At 34.2% G+C, this 16,754-nt stretch overlaps 1 protein-coding gene across 1 annotated transcript; it reads right to left on the reverse strand.

Moving 5' to 3' along the window:
* Positions 1-1,841: 1,841 nt before the first annotated feature.
* LOC108774247 (uncharacterized) lies at positions 1,842-15,743 on the reverse strand. The gene is made up of 14 exons (XM_018540312.1): positions 15,660-15,743; positions 8,959-9,121; positions 8,733-8,756; positions 8,539-8,654; positions 8,219-8,456; positions 5,404-7,666; positions 5,003-5,247; positions 4,343-4,540; positions 3,491-4,181; positions 3,151-3,357; positions 2,921-3,055; positions 2,572-2,849; positions 2,266-2,466; positions 1,842-2,193 (listed from the first exon to the last, which is right to left on the reverse strand). Exons 1-14 carry the CDS (start codon positions 15,741-15,743, stop codon positions 1,946-1,948), a joined length of 5,091 nt encoding a protein of 1,696 aa, XP_018395814.1. The 3' UTR covers positions 1,842-1,945.
* Between the last annotated feature and the right edge of the window lie 1,011 nt (positions 15,744-16,754).

Here is a 16,754-nt window from a genome sequence, read left to right on the forward strand (position 1 = left end):
CTATGAAAATTGTTTGAGAAATTTTCTGCTGTTTGAGGATCCTTAAATTATCAGGCTGAATTGTATTAAATCATTGAATATCTTGAATCAAGATAATCTACTTTTGCAAAATGCTGAACTCCCTTTAATGATTGTAATATATCTAGCGGAGTTGTGGATTATTATGGGGTTTCTTTCTTTGTGGATAGGTTAATACCTATATATAAATATATAATTATATTTATATATTTTAAGATCAAAAATGTAAGAAGACATAACGAATAATGTTAAACATAGTATGGACAAAAGTTTTATCGTCTTCGAGTGGCTCTTTTATACATTTACACCATTTTTTATCGTACAAGAAGTTTTGCTCAAACCTGTCGCTGCACAGAATCTGGAACGCCGGATGAAATGAACATTGTACACGTACAGCTATCAGGAACCAGATATACTAGGCCTCTGAGCATTACTCCTAAATGGTGTCGGATGCCATCATCAATAGTTCGATATATTTTACCTCTACACTTTTACTCTATCGAGTTCAGTATTATACAATATTTACATACAAATGAGATATCAATAATCGAGAAATGAAATAGAAATCTAACAGTATGACATTTAACGAGAGTACACTAATACCAATATCACTTGAGTAAGATAAAATTACTTAAGTATAGTACTAAATGACATTTGTAATAAACAACAGCGACATCATTAACAATTATTTGTTTGTTCATATCACACAATTTGTAATAAAATACATAATTATTTCATCTATTTTTAATCTGATAATAGTATTGTAAATTATTTACAAAAGTTTTATTTAAACGTTAATATGTACGATATATTTAATATTTTTCGTGGAAATAATTTTTGGTGATGAAAATCTGACTAATAAAGTGAAGTTGTATATCATTCTTTGTATCGTTATATTGTATAATTACCTTCTAATTGTCTAACTAAAAATTGGAGACAATGAAAAAACATGAATTTTACAAAAAGAATATATTTGCTGCCATTTTTTCTTGTAAACTTTACATTAATTGTAAATTTTATAATAATTTCGTTATATATATATGTATATATATACACATACATATATATATACATATACATCACTGTGAAGATAAGTCGTGTCTTTTTACATTATAGACTAGACTTTTTTTTATTTGATCAGATCTTGCCAATAGTATAATTTGAAACATTTGTCTAAAAGCAGAATTAGTACAAGTCAAGTTAATTCCAATCTGCGTAAACATGATTATCTATAATATATAGAGAGATCTGAATGCTAAAATAACTGACCATTAATAACACGACATTAAGAGAGATTTGTAACATTCTAAATAAATAATCGCAAAGTTTTTTTCTACTTTTTCTCGATATATATACAATTAGTTTAGAAGTAAAAGAATTCTTCTCTTGAAGATATAACTACAGAATCTTAAATTTCGATATAGTCTATTGAGTTTTACTGCTTAGTGTACTTTAATTCTATTTCTACGCCATAGACAGATGACTTATGATATTAACAAATATAATTCTCTAACAATATAAAAGAATATTCTATCACATTTTCTTTTGTAATTTGCTTTTACGTCTTAAACGTTCATAATCCATACTTTTCAAGCAAATTTTAATTATTAATTGTACATTGTAGATACTTGCGTGAATTAATATCAAACTTGCATTGTTTGCAAATTGATATTAGCACATTTTTTGTATATAGAAAAGATAATTAGTAACATAACATTGTTTGTATGACTTGAGAAAGTAAAAATACACTTATACGTACTGTTTAGTAAGACGTTGATACGACGTATCTCTTTACGTATAACTTATATATACAATTGCGTTAACTTTCCCTCAATGAGACTATATCTATTCATCGGACTATGCTAACATTTTTATTTATATTATATAAATAACGTTTACATTATCATATTGACATATCAGTCTTGTATTATCGCGAGATTGTGGAACAATCTCGTTCGTCGCTGCCGTCGGAACATTCCAAAAATCCATTGCAGACACGTGATTTGGGTAAACACTCTCCGAGAGGACATCTGTGACCCTTGCAGAACTCTACCGCGGAAGGTTGGATATCTTTCTGTGTGATGACATAATCGATGTATGAAATATAAGAATAAATTTTCGTATAGACGCCCGGTCGTTCTCTCCTTCCGCATCCGTAGCCATTTGAAGTGATTCCTGATCAAGAAAATATTTATATTTATACGTAAAGAAATAGAAATTCATTTTATTAAACATTTAATTTCATACCTTGTAGTACATAACGATTTTCGAACGGTGATAAGCATACCAAAGGACCACCACTGTCTCCAAGACAGGCATCTTTACCACCGTTCTCAAATCCCGCGCAGAGCATGCCAGATGTAATCCTGTACAGTGGCAAGAATAGAGTCTTCCGTCGACAATCTTCTGTCGACATGACCGGAATTTGTACTTCTTGCAATGTATCAGCTGTTAAATAGAAGTAATAGAGAATTTATATTATGTATGAAACCTTTTTAATGTAAGATTACGATCACCTTTGCCAAGATGAATCTCCTGATATATCCTACTTACGAAACACCCTCCCTTCTTCATATAATTGACCCCATCCAGTGATCACGCATACAGTCCCACTGGGGACCGGTGCTTTCGGAAGGCACGCTGGTCGAATATAATCACTAAAGCTAACCGCTCGTTCGAGTCTTATTACAGCTATATCATTGAGGAATATGTGATCAATATAATCTGGATGTAGCGATATATAATCCACTCGTAAGAGTTGCTCATGTGGGCTTCGGAAACTTCCTCTACGTGTTGCACCGATTCTTGCAACCCAATAGTTATTTTGTGCGCTGTAAAGCAGTACTTTGAAATTAAAACTTTGTATTGAAGCTATATAAAAAATTGTCATGTCTCAACTTACTGATAAAAGCAGTGCCCGGCACTAATAACCCATCTGTCGTTAATTAAAGCACCGCCGCATTGATAATTTCCATCCTTGTATAAAGCTACTTGCCATGGCCAGTTGCCCATGGAACTACTAGCACCGCCGACAATCCTGTAGTGACAAAAAGGGAATAATTTGCTTTAAATTGTTCAATTCCGTGCTTTACGCAGGACAGAATTAGTGTAATATTTTATAAGAAGACATACCTCGCGGTTGATGCCACCTGAGTTCTTATTCCGCATTCGAAATTTTTACATCTTATTTTAAGAACCTCGCCATTTGGACACTCGGACGATTTGAAAGACAAAGCTGTTCTATCTGAAAGCTCTGATTTGTCGTTGTACGACAAAGTGTAGTAAAATTGATTCGATGGCGGGTTTTGATCCAGCACTTTTTCTACCATTTCATAATCTCTGCAAACAATTAAAAGGCTTTCAGTATAAAAAGCTTTGTTGTAGAAATTTGATTTTGTTATATATAAATACATGGAGATGACTTTGTATAGAAATTTATGTTAATCGAAATTTTGACGGCATTATCACTTACTGATACGTAATAGCCTTGCATGCAGCTTTGGCAAGATCCTCGATGGACCACATAACTTGGCGTGCGTACTGCTCTTGTGTGAGACTATTTGTATCGATGAAACAAAGTTTTCCCCATTTTCCATTCTTTTGTATGCTAAGTATTCCTTTATTGTTATAATTATCGATCTCTTTATTTTTTTTATTATAATCTTTTGTTACTGGAACGGTTCTGTTAATTTTGGCATGCAAATTATTCTCCGGAATCAAACCGTTCTTTAAAACGTTCGAAGATATTTCTCTACTGGAAACAGCAACTTCGATGTTAGTCTCCTCCACATCTCTATTTCGAGCCGATTCCTGATTGATTAATTTCGGAGATAGGCCATCCTTGCCGTTTATTAATCTTTCAGATTTGAAATCATCAGGGAGAATATATAGAGTAGTTGTGTCTATAATAGTAGATTCTCTATCTTTTTCGATTATTTGATCGAGACGTTTGACTGTCTCGGAATGATTTTTCGATAAATTTTTCGTCAAGACGAGATCAATCCGTGATTCAGTTATGTCTTCCTCTAACTCGTCATCTATCAGAGCGGTACATTTTTTTTCGTCTTCGCCGCCGGGACAATCGCTAAAACCGTCGCATACCTTATCCGTATCAACGCAGGATTTACTATTACCGCATACGAATTGACCTTTCTCGCACCAGTCTATAAAATAAAATTAAACGACTAAGAAATGAAAAAGTAAGACATGAACAAAGACGTGAGAAGATTTTTAGGTGACCGTCTTTGAAAATTAATTGGAGCCAATTGAAACTTAATTAAAGTTTCAATGTTTTATCGTGACAATCCGAATTAAATAATTTTACCGCAATTGCTCTCATCCGAATAATCCCAACAATCGGCGATACCATCGCAGATCTTTTGATACAACAGCTGTGTTTTAAGGAAATCAGCGCACGTGCAATTAGCCTCGTCCTCCGCGCCTGGACATTCTACCAGCATATTACAAATCGCGCTGGAGTCTAAGCACTTTCCATCTCCGCACAGGAAGCCATCGCAACTATCTGCGAAAATATAATACGTTTATTAGAAGTAAGTACATATATCAAAATACACGAATTCTTCTTATACTATTTTATCATATTTTCAACGAATTGGTAAAATACTCTGAATTAGAATGTTCAGGTTATGGATTTCTTTTTTAGTTTATGAATTGATATAAATAGCTGTAAAGTTTTATCAATTGTTATATATATATAGATATATAAGGTCTTTTACTAAAGAAAGATATTTACATTCAAATATCTAAGCACTTACTAATATAAGATAATAAGAAAAAGAAAAAAAAATAGATTTTACGAATTTATATCAAGTTTGAAAAAAATTTATGCTGCATAAAAACAAAATTTAATATTTACTAATAATGCGACTGTAGCGAAAAAACTACAGAAACTATACCCGAGCTCTGCGAACTAATATTTTTCCACTCGCCTATGTGCTTGAACATGTTACGCTTGCAAAATTACCATTAATTCTGTTAAGATTTTGAATCGTCGATACTGTATGTGTCTCTTGTGTCTGATCCTCTTCCTTTTTTAGTATTTTGGTAAATATTTCCACCCCATCTCGACTGAATGTAAATTCCGAGCTCGCGTTTTTTAGAGTCTCGTTTCCAGTCACAACATCGGCGATTTTCTTCAGTTCCTCGATATCTAACAACGGCGCGTGTTCTTGAGATTGCAACATCTCGTTCAAGTTTGAATTGTTGTTTCTAGTGATTTGTACAGGATCGTCATTCGTTTTGATTTGCGCGAGTTGCTTGAGCTTCTCCAACAGTATTCTGTTCTCTTCGAGTGACATTTTTCTGTCCGACGTCTGCATCGTCCTTAAGTTTGCCGCTGATAAAAGTGGCCGTTTTTGGATCAACGAGAGTATCCTCTCCGTTGTGTCGACAGTCGATTCGAGTGATTTGTTTGCTTCGTCATTTGACGTCGAAGTCTTCTCCGACTGAACATTTGGATTAGTGGTAGAATTGGTCACGATAAATTTTAAGATGACTGGATCGCTCTTAATGTTGGACGATACTCTGGTACTGATGGAAGTCACGACTTCGACTATCTGTTCCACTATAGTGCTTTTATGATTTGAGTTCTTCGCATCGGAGTTTGTAGAGTTCTCGATCTTGTGCGAAGAGGAAGATTCAGATGTGGATTCGGTATTCGTTGTGTCTCTGTCGTGCGTGTAATTGCGCACTCCGAATAATTGCTCTAAAAGAGTTGTGTCAAGAGAGTCGATCTTTGGTCTCGGTCGCACCGGCCTACCAATTCCAGTGTTGCTCTTGACAGGTGCCAACGTCACGAGATTTTCTACTACATAGGCTTTCAAAGTTTCGTTATAAATCTTCTTCTTTTGTGATTCGTCACCATTAGCTGTCACTTCGTCCGCGTGTGATTCCCAGTTTTCTTCCGATTCGCCAGGCGTATGCTTGACAGTATCTATTTCGACGAAGGTTGAATTTCTTGATACGCCTCTCTTACCGCTCGAGTCTTTGGCGATCAATTTTGGCTCTGAGTAATTCTCCGTTGTGCTGAAATACGATTTATTGTCACCTTTTACGATGTTTGGCTCTGTCGACGTAATTTGTGGCAGCTGGGCCATTGTATCGTCGTGCTCCACAATAGAAGTTTCCACTTCGACGATTCTCTTTGGTGGTAATGGCGTCAGAATTTTGTCTTGAAACAATTTTTCATCAGTGGACGTGTCATTCGAAACAGGTAGAGCGTCCAAGTTATCAAAAGGAACATTAATACTGTAATTTACAACGGACGTGATTTTGTCGACGGGTATTGTGTGCCTAAAAGGTTTCGTAGTTGCTGGGTTCTCAATCAAAAAGCTGGATCCAAGACTGTCACCGTTCAAATTAGGAGTATTGTAACTCGTATAAATCGGTTGCTGATTAATATTAACCTTCCTATTCCGCAACATGTCTTCATCTGTGGTCAGAATACTGCTTCCTCTGTACCGATTCTTCGCTTCCAATTCGATTTCCGTGTCTAGCACAGGTTCTGCTACGCCAATACCGCTCGTGAACGAGTCGTTCATGATTCTCTCGTCACTACGTGATCCGAATATGTCGTCAGGTTCCATCGATGATTCCGAATTATCAAATTTTACTTCTGTTTTTCGAGTAGCGTTTGAATCTTTACGCATTTCTTGAAAGGCGTTATCTTTTATTGAAATATTTCCGGAGACTCCGCGCGTCATCGAGCTCTCAGAGTTGGAAGTTATTTTCTCATTGCCATCATATGATGAAGTCTTTAATTTGACACTGTACATTTCCGAAGGCAGCTGTCCAGCGACTTCAATGTCCAATTTCTCATGACTGTTTGATTTAGTTAGACCTGGATCGATCCTATCTCGCGGAAAATCAGTGTTATCGATATCAAAGGTATTTATCTCGGAAACATCACGAAAGTTGACAGAACTTAATGTTAACTTTGGTACCGTTGATGTTGTGTTACTTCCATCATTAGGCATTTTTACGTTATCACGAAAATTATTCGTTCTCGAAACGGTTGATTCCGTATAATTGGTTTCTCTGACATTGTCATTAGGTAACAACTTAAATTCCGTATTTATATATCCCGGCACGATCGGTTTCCATGGTGAATTGTTCTCAAAATCTGGATTGAGGAAATCTTTGAAAATTTCCAAATCGCTTCGAATGGTTGTGGTTCTTAAAGACGTAGTTTTCATTTCATTCTCCTGTTTGTCGTTTAATTTATCCTTATTGGCCACAGCTACCGTGGATTTCGTGAACAACGTCGAAGGTTCATTCGTTGGCGAAGATTCTACGTGACTGAGTACTTTTTCTGACGTCGTGGTATGTTTTTGCAATGGCGTTCTCTTAGTAGTGGCTAATCCTTTGTTATCTATCATTGGCTCGAATATTCCTTTAGTCGAATTTTCTGTAGTAATATTAACTTTCGTTGCTCTGTAGGTACCCTGGATAGTTGGGATGTTATTGAAGTCTATATTTGGCTCGCTGTCGGTCTTGGTTGGTTTTGTTTTTGATTTTGAACTCATAATCAAGCTGCTATTTCTATTTGGTCGTAATAAACCATTTTTGGTAATCATGGTATGTTTCTGCTGTCCTTGTTTCTGATTCACGATATTTTCTTGATTTATTCCTGGAATTTTTACAAAGATTAATACTTCGAAACTGACTTTATTTTATCAAGAACAAATATTTGAAGCAATAAGCAATTTTGATTTAAACGGTTTCGATTTCCGATTTGGATTTTGTGAATATATGAAATACAATATTTGTAGCTAAACGAATTTTTGTTAGAATCTAATAGATAGAGTTTGTGAATTATGTTGTGTAAATATAATGCGTAAGAGGAAGAATGATAAGCAAAACATGTTTGTAAAAAAATGAAGGAAAGTTTAATGTATAATAACGAAAATAAAAAGAATTTAAATGAAAAGTAAAAGTAAAAATAAAGAATAAAGACGAAGAATTCTGAACGAACGATGCGAGAAAATGAGTAGCAGAAATACGAAAATCTATAGAGTTAAGATTTTAATATGTAATTTTAATACTTTTATGCAGTTTGACCTAAAATTGATTCATTAAACTCTCTCTCTCTCTCTCTCTCTCTCTCTCTCTCTCTCTCTCTCTCTCTCTCTCATCTCTCTCTCTCTCTCTCTCTCTCTCTCTCTCTCTCATCGCTACTCACTTTTCACTGATATGGACGTGAGATCTAATTCCATATCCTTGAATAATGATGATGTTGAGTATGTTTCCTTGGCAATAATGTCTTGGATGGTGTCTTCAATATTTACGATCGATCGTGGTATCTTCCTTCGATCGAGGTATAATCTAAAGAAAACTTTCAAAGTCCCATTCTCAAATTTGTCTATCATGGTTTGTTTGTAAGATAAACCGAGCACGCTTCTCCTAAATAGAAGCTCGAACTGTAAGTAATATATTGGATTTTTAAGAGATTTCCTTTTTTATACACGCGTAGTAAAAAACTTTGAAATATATTTTGCTTACAATATTTTTGAATTTTCGTTCTTTTTCTCGGAAGACCATGCTTGTGTTAAGTTTTAACATGGGATTATACCTCTCGCCTCTTGCTATTCTCATGCTACATGAAAATCCGATGATAGCTACAATCGAGAAACGTATGATTAAAACGTGAAGGTATTACGTTATTTATTATTGTTTCTCGAATATAGAAAACTCACCATTTTTAGAATCTGTACGGAAAGCTGGAACATTTAAATAATAACAATTAAAACTTTATATAATTTATTATTAAATTTATTTTAAATTTAATTGGAAAAGGATAAAAATTTGCAGAAGTTACTAATTTTATTTTTCTACCTTTGTAACTTTTTTTTACATACCCGAAACTTTTATGATTATATAACATTTAAACTTAACGGATGACAAATTTAACATTCAACGTACCACCCATCCATAGAGCTAATCCAGCAATTGCCAGAACTACGACCAAGACTAACATAGCTGTGATAATTAACATGGCACTGCCAAACCTCCATGTGGTATTATCATTTTTTCGTGCTATTGATGTTCTGGACCAAGGTGATCTTGGCGATAAATAGTAGTCATTCTGTAACGAAGATCATTAATTTTAATATTATTTTTTATCTATTGTGACTGTTTCTCAATGATTAAACTACATATTTTTAAATCTTAATTTGAAAGATAATTTAAAATAGTATAAAATTTTACAAATTTTTCAATTTGTTATTACAATTGCATAACAAAACGTATACTATAATGATATTTTCTTATATAATACGTTTTTCGATCAACACATGCGCAGAGTATTTTTTTATTTTTTGTAAGGAGTAATTTCTTAATGTCCTTTATTTTTATCTAGTATACATTCGTAGCGAAGCGAGACAGGTGGCACGCGACTTATCGCTGAATAATATTATATGCTATAAATACAAGCGTGTACAGTAATCCTGTTAACGGTACCACCGGCGGCACGGAATGCATGGATAAGAAGAAATTTTCAGTGTCGAGATGGAAATAACACGTTCAGCTCTGCTCGACTTGTCGGACGGGATCGCGTAGAAAATTCATAATATTTCGTCTAGCGGTAAATGTGCCATACGCAAGTGTCGGCATTTTCAAGCATGGCTGCTCTCATAAAAGTCGAAACAGTTTAAATGTTCCTCGTAAGATCTAAACGATATTATCGATGTTTCCGGTTGCTTCCGATGAATTAAATGATTAAACAGCTTTAACCAGCTCGTAAGAAAAAAAAAGTTGTTAGATATAAAATAACAAATATTTCGGTGTAAATTAGATATGTCGACCTCCAAGAATCTTAGTTTTTAGCGGATCCTAAGTGTTAATTAATTAAAGGTTGTCTAAAACATCACAATACGCGCTTGTGATGCTGTATCTCATCTGCGGAGGTGCGAATTAATAGTGATAATATTTCTATTGAAAAATGTTTTCAATGTTTGTATTATTTTAATAGAAAACTTTTTATATTACCGCAAGAAATATCTAAAAACAATTTTAATTTGCAGTGACAATAAGTTATCTTTGTAACTAAAACGAGAATCTCGGAAAATGTTTTGGCTTAGAATTTCGAAGTATTTATGAAGATAAATTCTGTTTGCGTTCGTCGTTCAAATTATTAGTGCAAGACATAAATTTTATACGCGTCCCCGCATCTTGTTCAAACAGGTGGAATCTCGAATGCACCAATGAAATCGACCGTATCGAATTGCGATGTCCAGATATAAAGAGGGAACCGTTAGAAGTTTATAGATTGTTACGATTTCATAAAAAATATCCTGTATGACGTTTGTTCCTTATTTTTCTTTATTAGGCGTAGTTATGAGCATGCTATTCTACATATATCATGTTATTGCTCGAATTATTTATAAAATAAGAAAGATCGGGTATTGCGCTAACTTTATTCAATATTTAAAGTGTATTAAAAAATTTATCGACTGTGTATTAAAAATTGAAATGTATTAAAAAATTAAAGTGTATTAAAAATTATCGATATTTTATGAAATGATCTTAAAATACATCATGTTCATGTTTACTACTTTATTGAATTAAATATGTGCTCGTGAAATAAGCGTGAAACAGATTTGCAATTTTTGTTTCAGATTGTGTCGTTATTATCGTGACGGTGATATTATCAATCTACGCCACGGTAGCGTAGATAATATGAAGCGTGATATAGTTTTAATTTATTGCATGCTATTTATTTATATTTCTCTTATGATGTTGAAATTACATAGATAAAAGATTTGCAGTGCATAATTTGTTTTCTACATCTTTAAAATCAATATTCTATAAAAGTTGTAAAAATAAATTTGCAGAAAGAAGTTTACTTATTGTTAACAATTTCTATTTAATTTTCAAAGTATTGTATCGAAGTTGCTGATCCATGAAAGCATAGGCAAATTAGCGCATGATGACATGTTATTTTGCTAATAGTATACAATCTTACTTTAAAGTCGTGTTGATTCTATTATCATTTCATTATTTGATCAACGATTACTTTCTTTCAGAAAGTACTATTACAAACGAGAAAAATATTCGCTAATTAAATATTACATATACATTGTAATTATTTTAGATTTCGGTTTTCTTTTAAATTACTTGTAAAAAAATATTTCTACGCGTATCTTTCTTAATTTTTCAAATACAAAAAAGCAATTCTTAAATTAAATATCAGAAAGAAAACTGTTTTAGCGCTCCTGAATTGTATCTACGATATTTTTTCTAGTATATCCTTTTAAGTATATTCCTTTATCTTTTCAGTGTATCGTTTTATCTTTTTAGTGTATCCTTTTATCTTTTTTACCATTTCCTCTCATATTCTTCAAAGATGCAAGCCGTAAGAATAATCCTCGGCGGCACTTAAGTAGCGTTGCCGAGCATATCCAACTATGTGGATCACAAAGCGTGGTAACAGCTATGCGATTCCTGAAAAGGCTGTTACCTCCGCCGCCTTATGAAAACTTTATAACTATATAAATAATTTCAAATGACACTCAGATTGCTAACTGTCAACCATTCGCCAAGGATTCAGGTAATTAAAGAACGACGGAGGATGATAGAAACAAGGCTGTCATGGATATATTGCTATGGTGTGAAGAAGATAGAAACACATTGCGAAAACTTCTGCTAATAATGCAGCGAAGAACACGGGGTCTAATATTTGAGGACGGTTAAGAAATTTGACCTCGGTCCGCGAATAATAAGTTTGAGGAAGGTGCCGGTGTCCGTATGCGTACCATGACCTGGACGAAGTCAATGCGCGGCCTTCGTAGGGGCAGTACGAAGAAAACGCGAGAAGATGCGAGTATAAGCAACTTTGCCGAGTGCAAAGATCCTTCAAGGACGCTCCCGCAACTCTCGTCCTTGTCTGGTTTAATAAGGGTCCCTAGGAACGTGCGTATACCTGGAACTGGTACACACACAGATCGTAACGCCTGTCCAGGGCCGGGCCTTGCGAAGCTCACATTACGTTACCGTGCCGGACAATACAAGCCATAAAGTATGATTTCATTCACAAATAATATGGGCATACTTGGGTATTTAAAAAACGTGCCGATTACGTGTCGATTACGTATCGCGCAAAAAATGGAGAACATTTCGCAGATACTTTATACGATCTTAAATCGACTCGGAGAGGTTCTTGCAAGAGGAATCGATCGAATGTGCGGGCGTTGGCAAATCAGTTGGAAAGACATTGTCAGTACCATCGTTCTTGTGATTATGCTCTCGCACGATCCTTACGATATGCGCAAATATCTCAACAATACAATAGACAACGAGTTGAATTACCGCGTTCTTAGTTCGTATTTCACGCAAGAATTTCCTCACACCAAAAGCTTAAACTTCACGCGAGCTTTGCTCGAGGAAATACGATGATATCTAAAGCAGAAGAGTACGTATATGGGAACTTCCTCCGTTTGTTTTGTGGATACATATCATTGGATTATTTTATATAATCGCTCATTAGTATTTCATAAACGTTACTGGCAATGTTGTTCCCGCGTTTAAATTTACCAAGTCAAGTTCTCAAGAATGCACAGAGAGTAAGAAAAAGACAAAGAGAGAATACTGAGAATACAGTTATAATTTGTTCCATTATATGGATATTTTCGCGATACTTCCGCGAGATTTCATATCAGTAAAAATTTTTCCGCCTATACTGAAGATTACAATCACTTACATAATTCGATTAGAAAAGTGGCAGACAAATCATCGTTCGCCGTATTCTATGCTTCCAAGGTTAAATTACAATACTTATTATACGGATCTTTGAAGTTACTTTATGTAATGATATAAAATTAAAACTGAATCTCCATGTATCTTCGAGAATCAGTTAAAAACACTTTTACAATATTATTGCTAATTTAAGTTTCAGAGGCCAAGATTTGTCAACGCTCAACTCATCACAGGACTGCTATTAAATTATTTTCTCTTTATGATGAGACACTTTTTTATAATAATATACCGTCATACATTCATATTTCAGGTACGTTGAACCTAACTGTCAGTTATATTATAGTAATTCTGAGGATAGATAAAGGCGTCTACCTGGACACGTAATTCCTATATATTATATTTCATCATAGTTCACCTCGCGGCTCATTAACGAAGAGACTTAATTAACATTCGGCTAATGTTCCGGGGCAGCCTAAACGTGCGCGCGATGAGCAATTCAAATATTATCCATAATCGTTAGCGTAAGCGCAAACGTTGCGTGCATGCGTACAATCAATACATGCGGGAGATCCGTTCTTTCTGATGATACGTTGAGTATTACTCGCCACACGATTTGAGTTCATATTCCAGTTTCTCGGCTGCGAGGGTGCATCTCATCAGGGATGGTTATCGCACGTAATACAATTTACCGCGAGTAAAGTGCATCGCTATCGTCGCAATTATCGCTCACAGTCGTTGACTTGATAACGGTACCATTGTGTACGGGTTGCGAACGATCGGGTTTAAACAGCCAATTAAGCGAACGGCGCCGCGCCGGTGTGGGATGTGGGTTTTGGCATAAAAAGGAAAAACTTATTAAAACGAAAAGAATGCCTGTAGGATGTGTGTATCTAATAATTCGTAAGATAAGTAAATGAAGTTAAAATCCGTTGAAATTTAAATATTTTTTATTTAATATTGTGTACAAGAGGAAACGTCTCAAATATATAAAAATAAAATGGATTACTAGTTTCACGAAATTAGGGATTCATAGACCCCATTCCAGTGAGAAATGACTATGGAATCGACGTCGAATCAATTCGATGTCGATTCCATTGTTATTTCTCATTGGGATGCTTATTAAAACAGTTGTATATGTGTAAAAATTTCATTATATATACATTTGCTTATCTTGTCGCATTTTTTATTTCAGTTGGTATCATTTATTTATCGTTGCATAGCTTCTTTTACTGAAAGAAACTGTATCACGATTTAAATATAACAATACCGATACTGTCATTAAAGGATACAAAAATATGAGCTCACAGGTGTATTTCTTGATAACGATTAAAAAACTTCAACTTCCTATTAAATGAATAAAAAGAAGATACAAAAGGAGAGATAACAAAAACAGGTAGGGAGCCAAGGATCATAAATATAAGTGTGGGGAATATCCCCCCTTATATTGGATGCCATAATTGAAGTTTGCTGTCTCGCGTAAAGACACACGGTCTTGTCTCGCCGTTGCGCGTGAACGTGAGACATGACCATGTCTCTGAATAAAATTATATAATGCTTTCATGCAAGGCAAGGTGAAGGTTTCCATGATGTAAAATCTATATACACATATTATATAGTGATTATAAAGGAATTGACCTACGTCTTCCTATCCATTCGTTAGACAAATTTTCACACATAGTGAAAATCACTCTTAATATATATTAAGCTCCATTAAATTGCAATTTTCATAATTTTTACAGATTAGTTATATAGATTTTTCGTGAGAAATGATAAAGTTTAACGCTGTATTTAAATATCATTTTATATATTTTATCTTATACTTTTTAAATACTTTGGAGTGAAATTTTATTTTAAAGAATAAAAATTGAGCTAGTCTTGAAAAAAAAAAGCTCAAATATCTTAGTCTTTAAGGTCGGTATTCGTAGTCGAATGTTATATTTAAGATCGTCTTAAATACAGTTGAAGATGTTACGAACCAATTAAAGGGTCATATTAGCGACTTAAAACATTACTTAAGACGGTCTTGAAATAAGAGCGGACTATAAATATATCGATCTAATTTTATTTTTTAAAGTGACAATTTACTCTAAGGTTGATATTCACAGTCCGTTCTTATTTTAAGATTATCTTAGAGGTCGGTATTCATAGTTAATTCTTAAATTTGAAACTTCTTTAGGTACAGTCTTAAAATATCATAAGCTAATCAAAGAGTCATTTTAGCATCAAGATATTACTTAAAACGGTTTTAAAATAAGATAACCGACTATGAATACCGACTTTTGAATAATAAACATGTAAAAAACGTGTATCCTGTCTGTTTGTTTAGTTACAATTTTATTCTTCAATGAAACTCGTATACATTTTCATCGGCGTCCAAGTTTGCTGAGTTAACTACTTACATTTTTTTACAATTCATATAAGCTGATAGAATCACTGTGCCGATATAAATAATGATTATTCATTTTGAATTTTAGATAACTATAACTTTTACTAATTTAATTAATATAATACATAATATTTAAAAGATATCTTATATAAAGGTGATAAAATTTTATTAAATCGAAATATGTTATAATGATCAAGATTCCTTTTTCCTTCGATATAAATTGAAAATTACTTAGTGAAGAAACGTGTTTTGATGTTGTCGAGTCCACTTAACTTGTAAAGCATTTTACAATAAAAAAGTAGACTCGACAAAACAGGAAATCGTATTTTTTGTCACAATCTCACTCTCATTATAAAATAGATGATCTTATTATATACGTAAATGTAATTATACTTGTCAAGATTATTTATAAAATTTTATAAAAAAAACAATTGAATACTCCTTAGGAATATACAAAAAAGAGATTAATCTGATTTAAGTCAAGTTTAAAATTAAGTGGTTTTGCTCTATTTTTTTTAGAATATAAATGTAATATAAGACTTACTTGATAAGCAAAAGGACTAGGTCTGTAATAACTGCCAGAATTCATCACGGCGTGACTCTTTCCGCTGCCACACATGGAAGTCATCGTCTGGATTTTTGAGTTTTTACTTCCTTTCGAATTATATTCGTGATGTACGTTGTTTCCCACGAGATTCGGAGTTTAGCTTTTATGACATTCCACGATGGTGCACCATGACGATAATCGCGTGGAGGCTGATCGTGTCAAAGCATTCTTCGCATTCTCATTGTAAAAAAGAGATGCTGCTGTCTCTATAACTGCTATTAGACTCGCTAATAAAGCCAGATTTCGTTTAAGGTATTCTTTTGCAGGCTCGATTAGACAATAATTAACGTTTTTAATGGATCAACGTACGGGACCAAAAAAGTAATCGTATGTGCGGTATTCCTCAAAGTTGCAGGGGAATGCACTTTTCGATGTCCGAAGATACCGTTAAGCCAATGCGGAGTAACTTGGAATATATTCTCTAAGTCGCAAATTACTTGTATTAATCAGTTGATTGCGTTCATCTGCTAATTATTAACTGTTCGATCAATGTACTGAGGTAGTTCATAATAAACTATTATTAGCTGTTGAAAAAAAAAAATTTTACTTATATGAACGAATTATTGACCCGCGCACCGGTAGCCAGTCGGTATAAATCATATCGCGTTTGTTGATTTCTCGAAGAGAGCACGTACATGAAGCGTCCATGCAAGCGATGCTTCTTCCGAGATGCGATTCGAAGCAAGAAGAGGTGAAGCGCGGGCAAGGTGAAGCGCGACGAAGCAAGCGGGACACACCACCACGTCCTTTCTACGTGACGGCTGACCACCAACTGACAATCTGAGATCTTGAGGTACCGCCGTTCCTCATCTTCGTTCTTCCCGTTCGGCCAAGTCTCTCACGTCGCGCGTCCCAGGTATATATATATTCGGCTTACACACCATCATCCCAACGAATTCCCCACGCTGACTTTACGTATTCCCACGGTTACGGTGCTTTACATTGTAAATCTGCACTATTTTTGAGAAAACTACCATGTTTTCGTAACTAAACGACCGGAGCAATGATACAACTAACATTTTTTGTCATCTT

Source organism: Cyphomyrmex costatus, unplaced genomic scaffold, assembly GCF_001594065.2.
Source record: "Cyphomyrmex costatus isolate MS0001 unplaced genomic scaffold, Ccosl1.0 scaffold1053, whole genome shotgun sequence".
Classification (NCBI taxonomy): domain Eukaryota; kingdom Metazoa; phylum Arthropoda; class Insecta; order Hymenoptera; family Formicidae; genus Cyphomyrmex; species Cyphomyrmex costatus.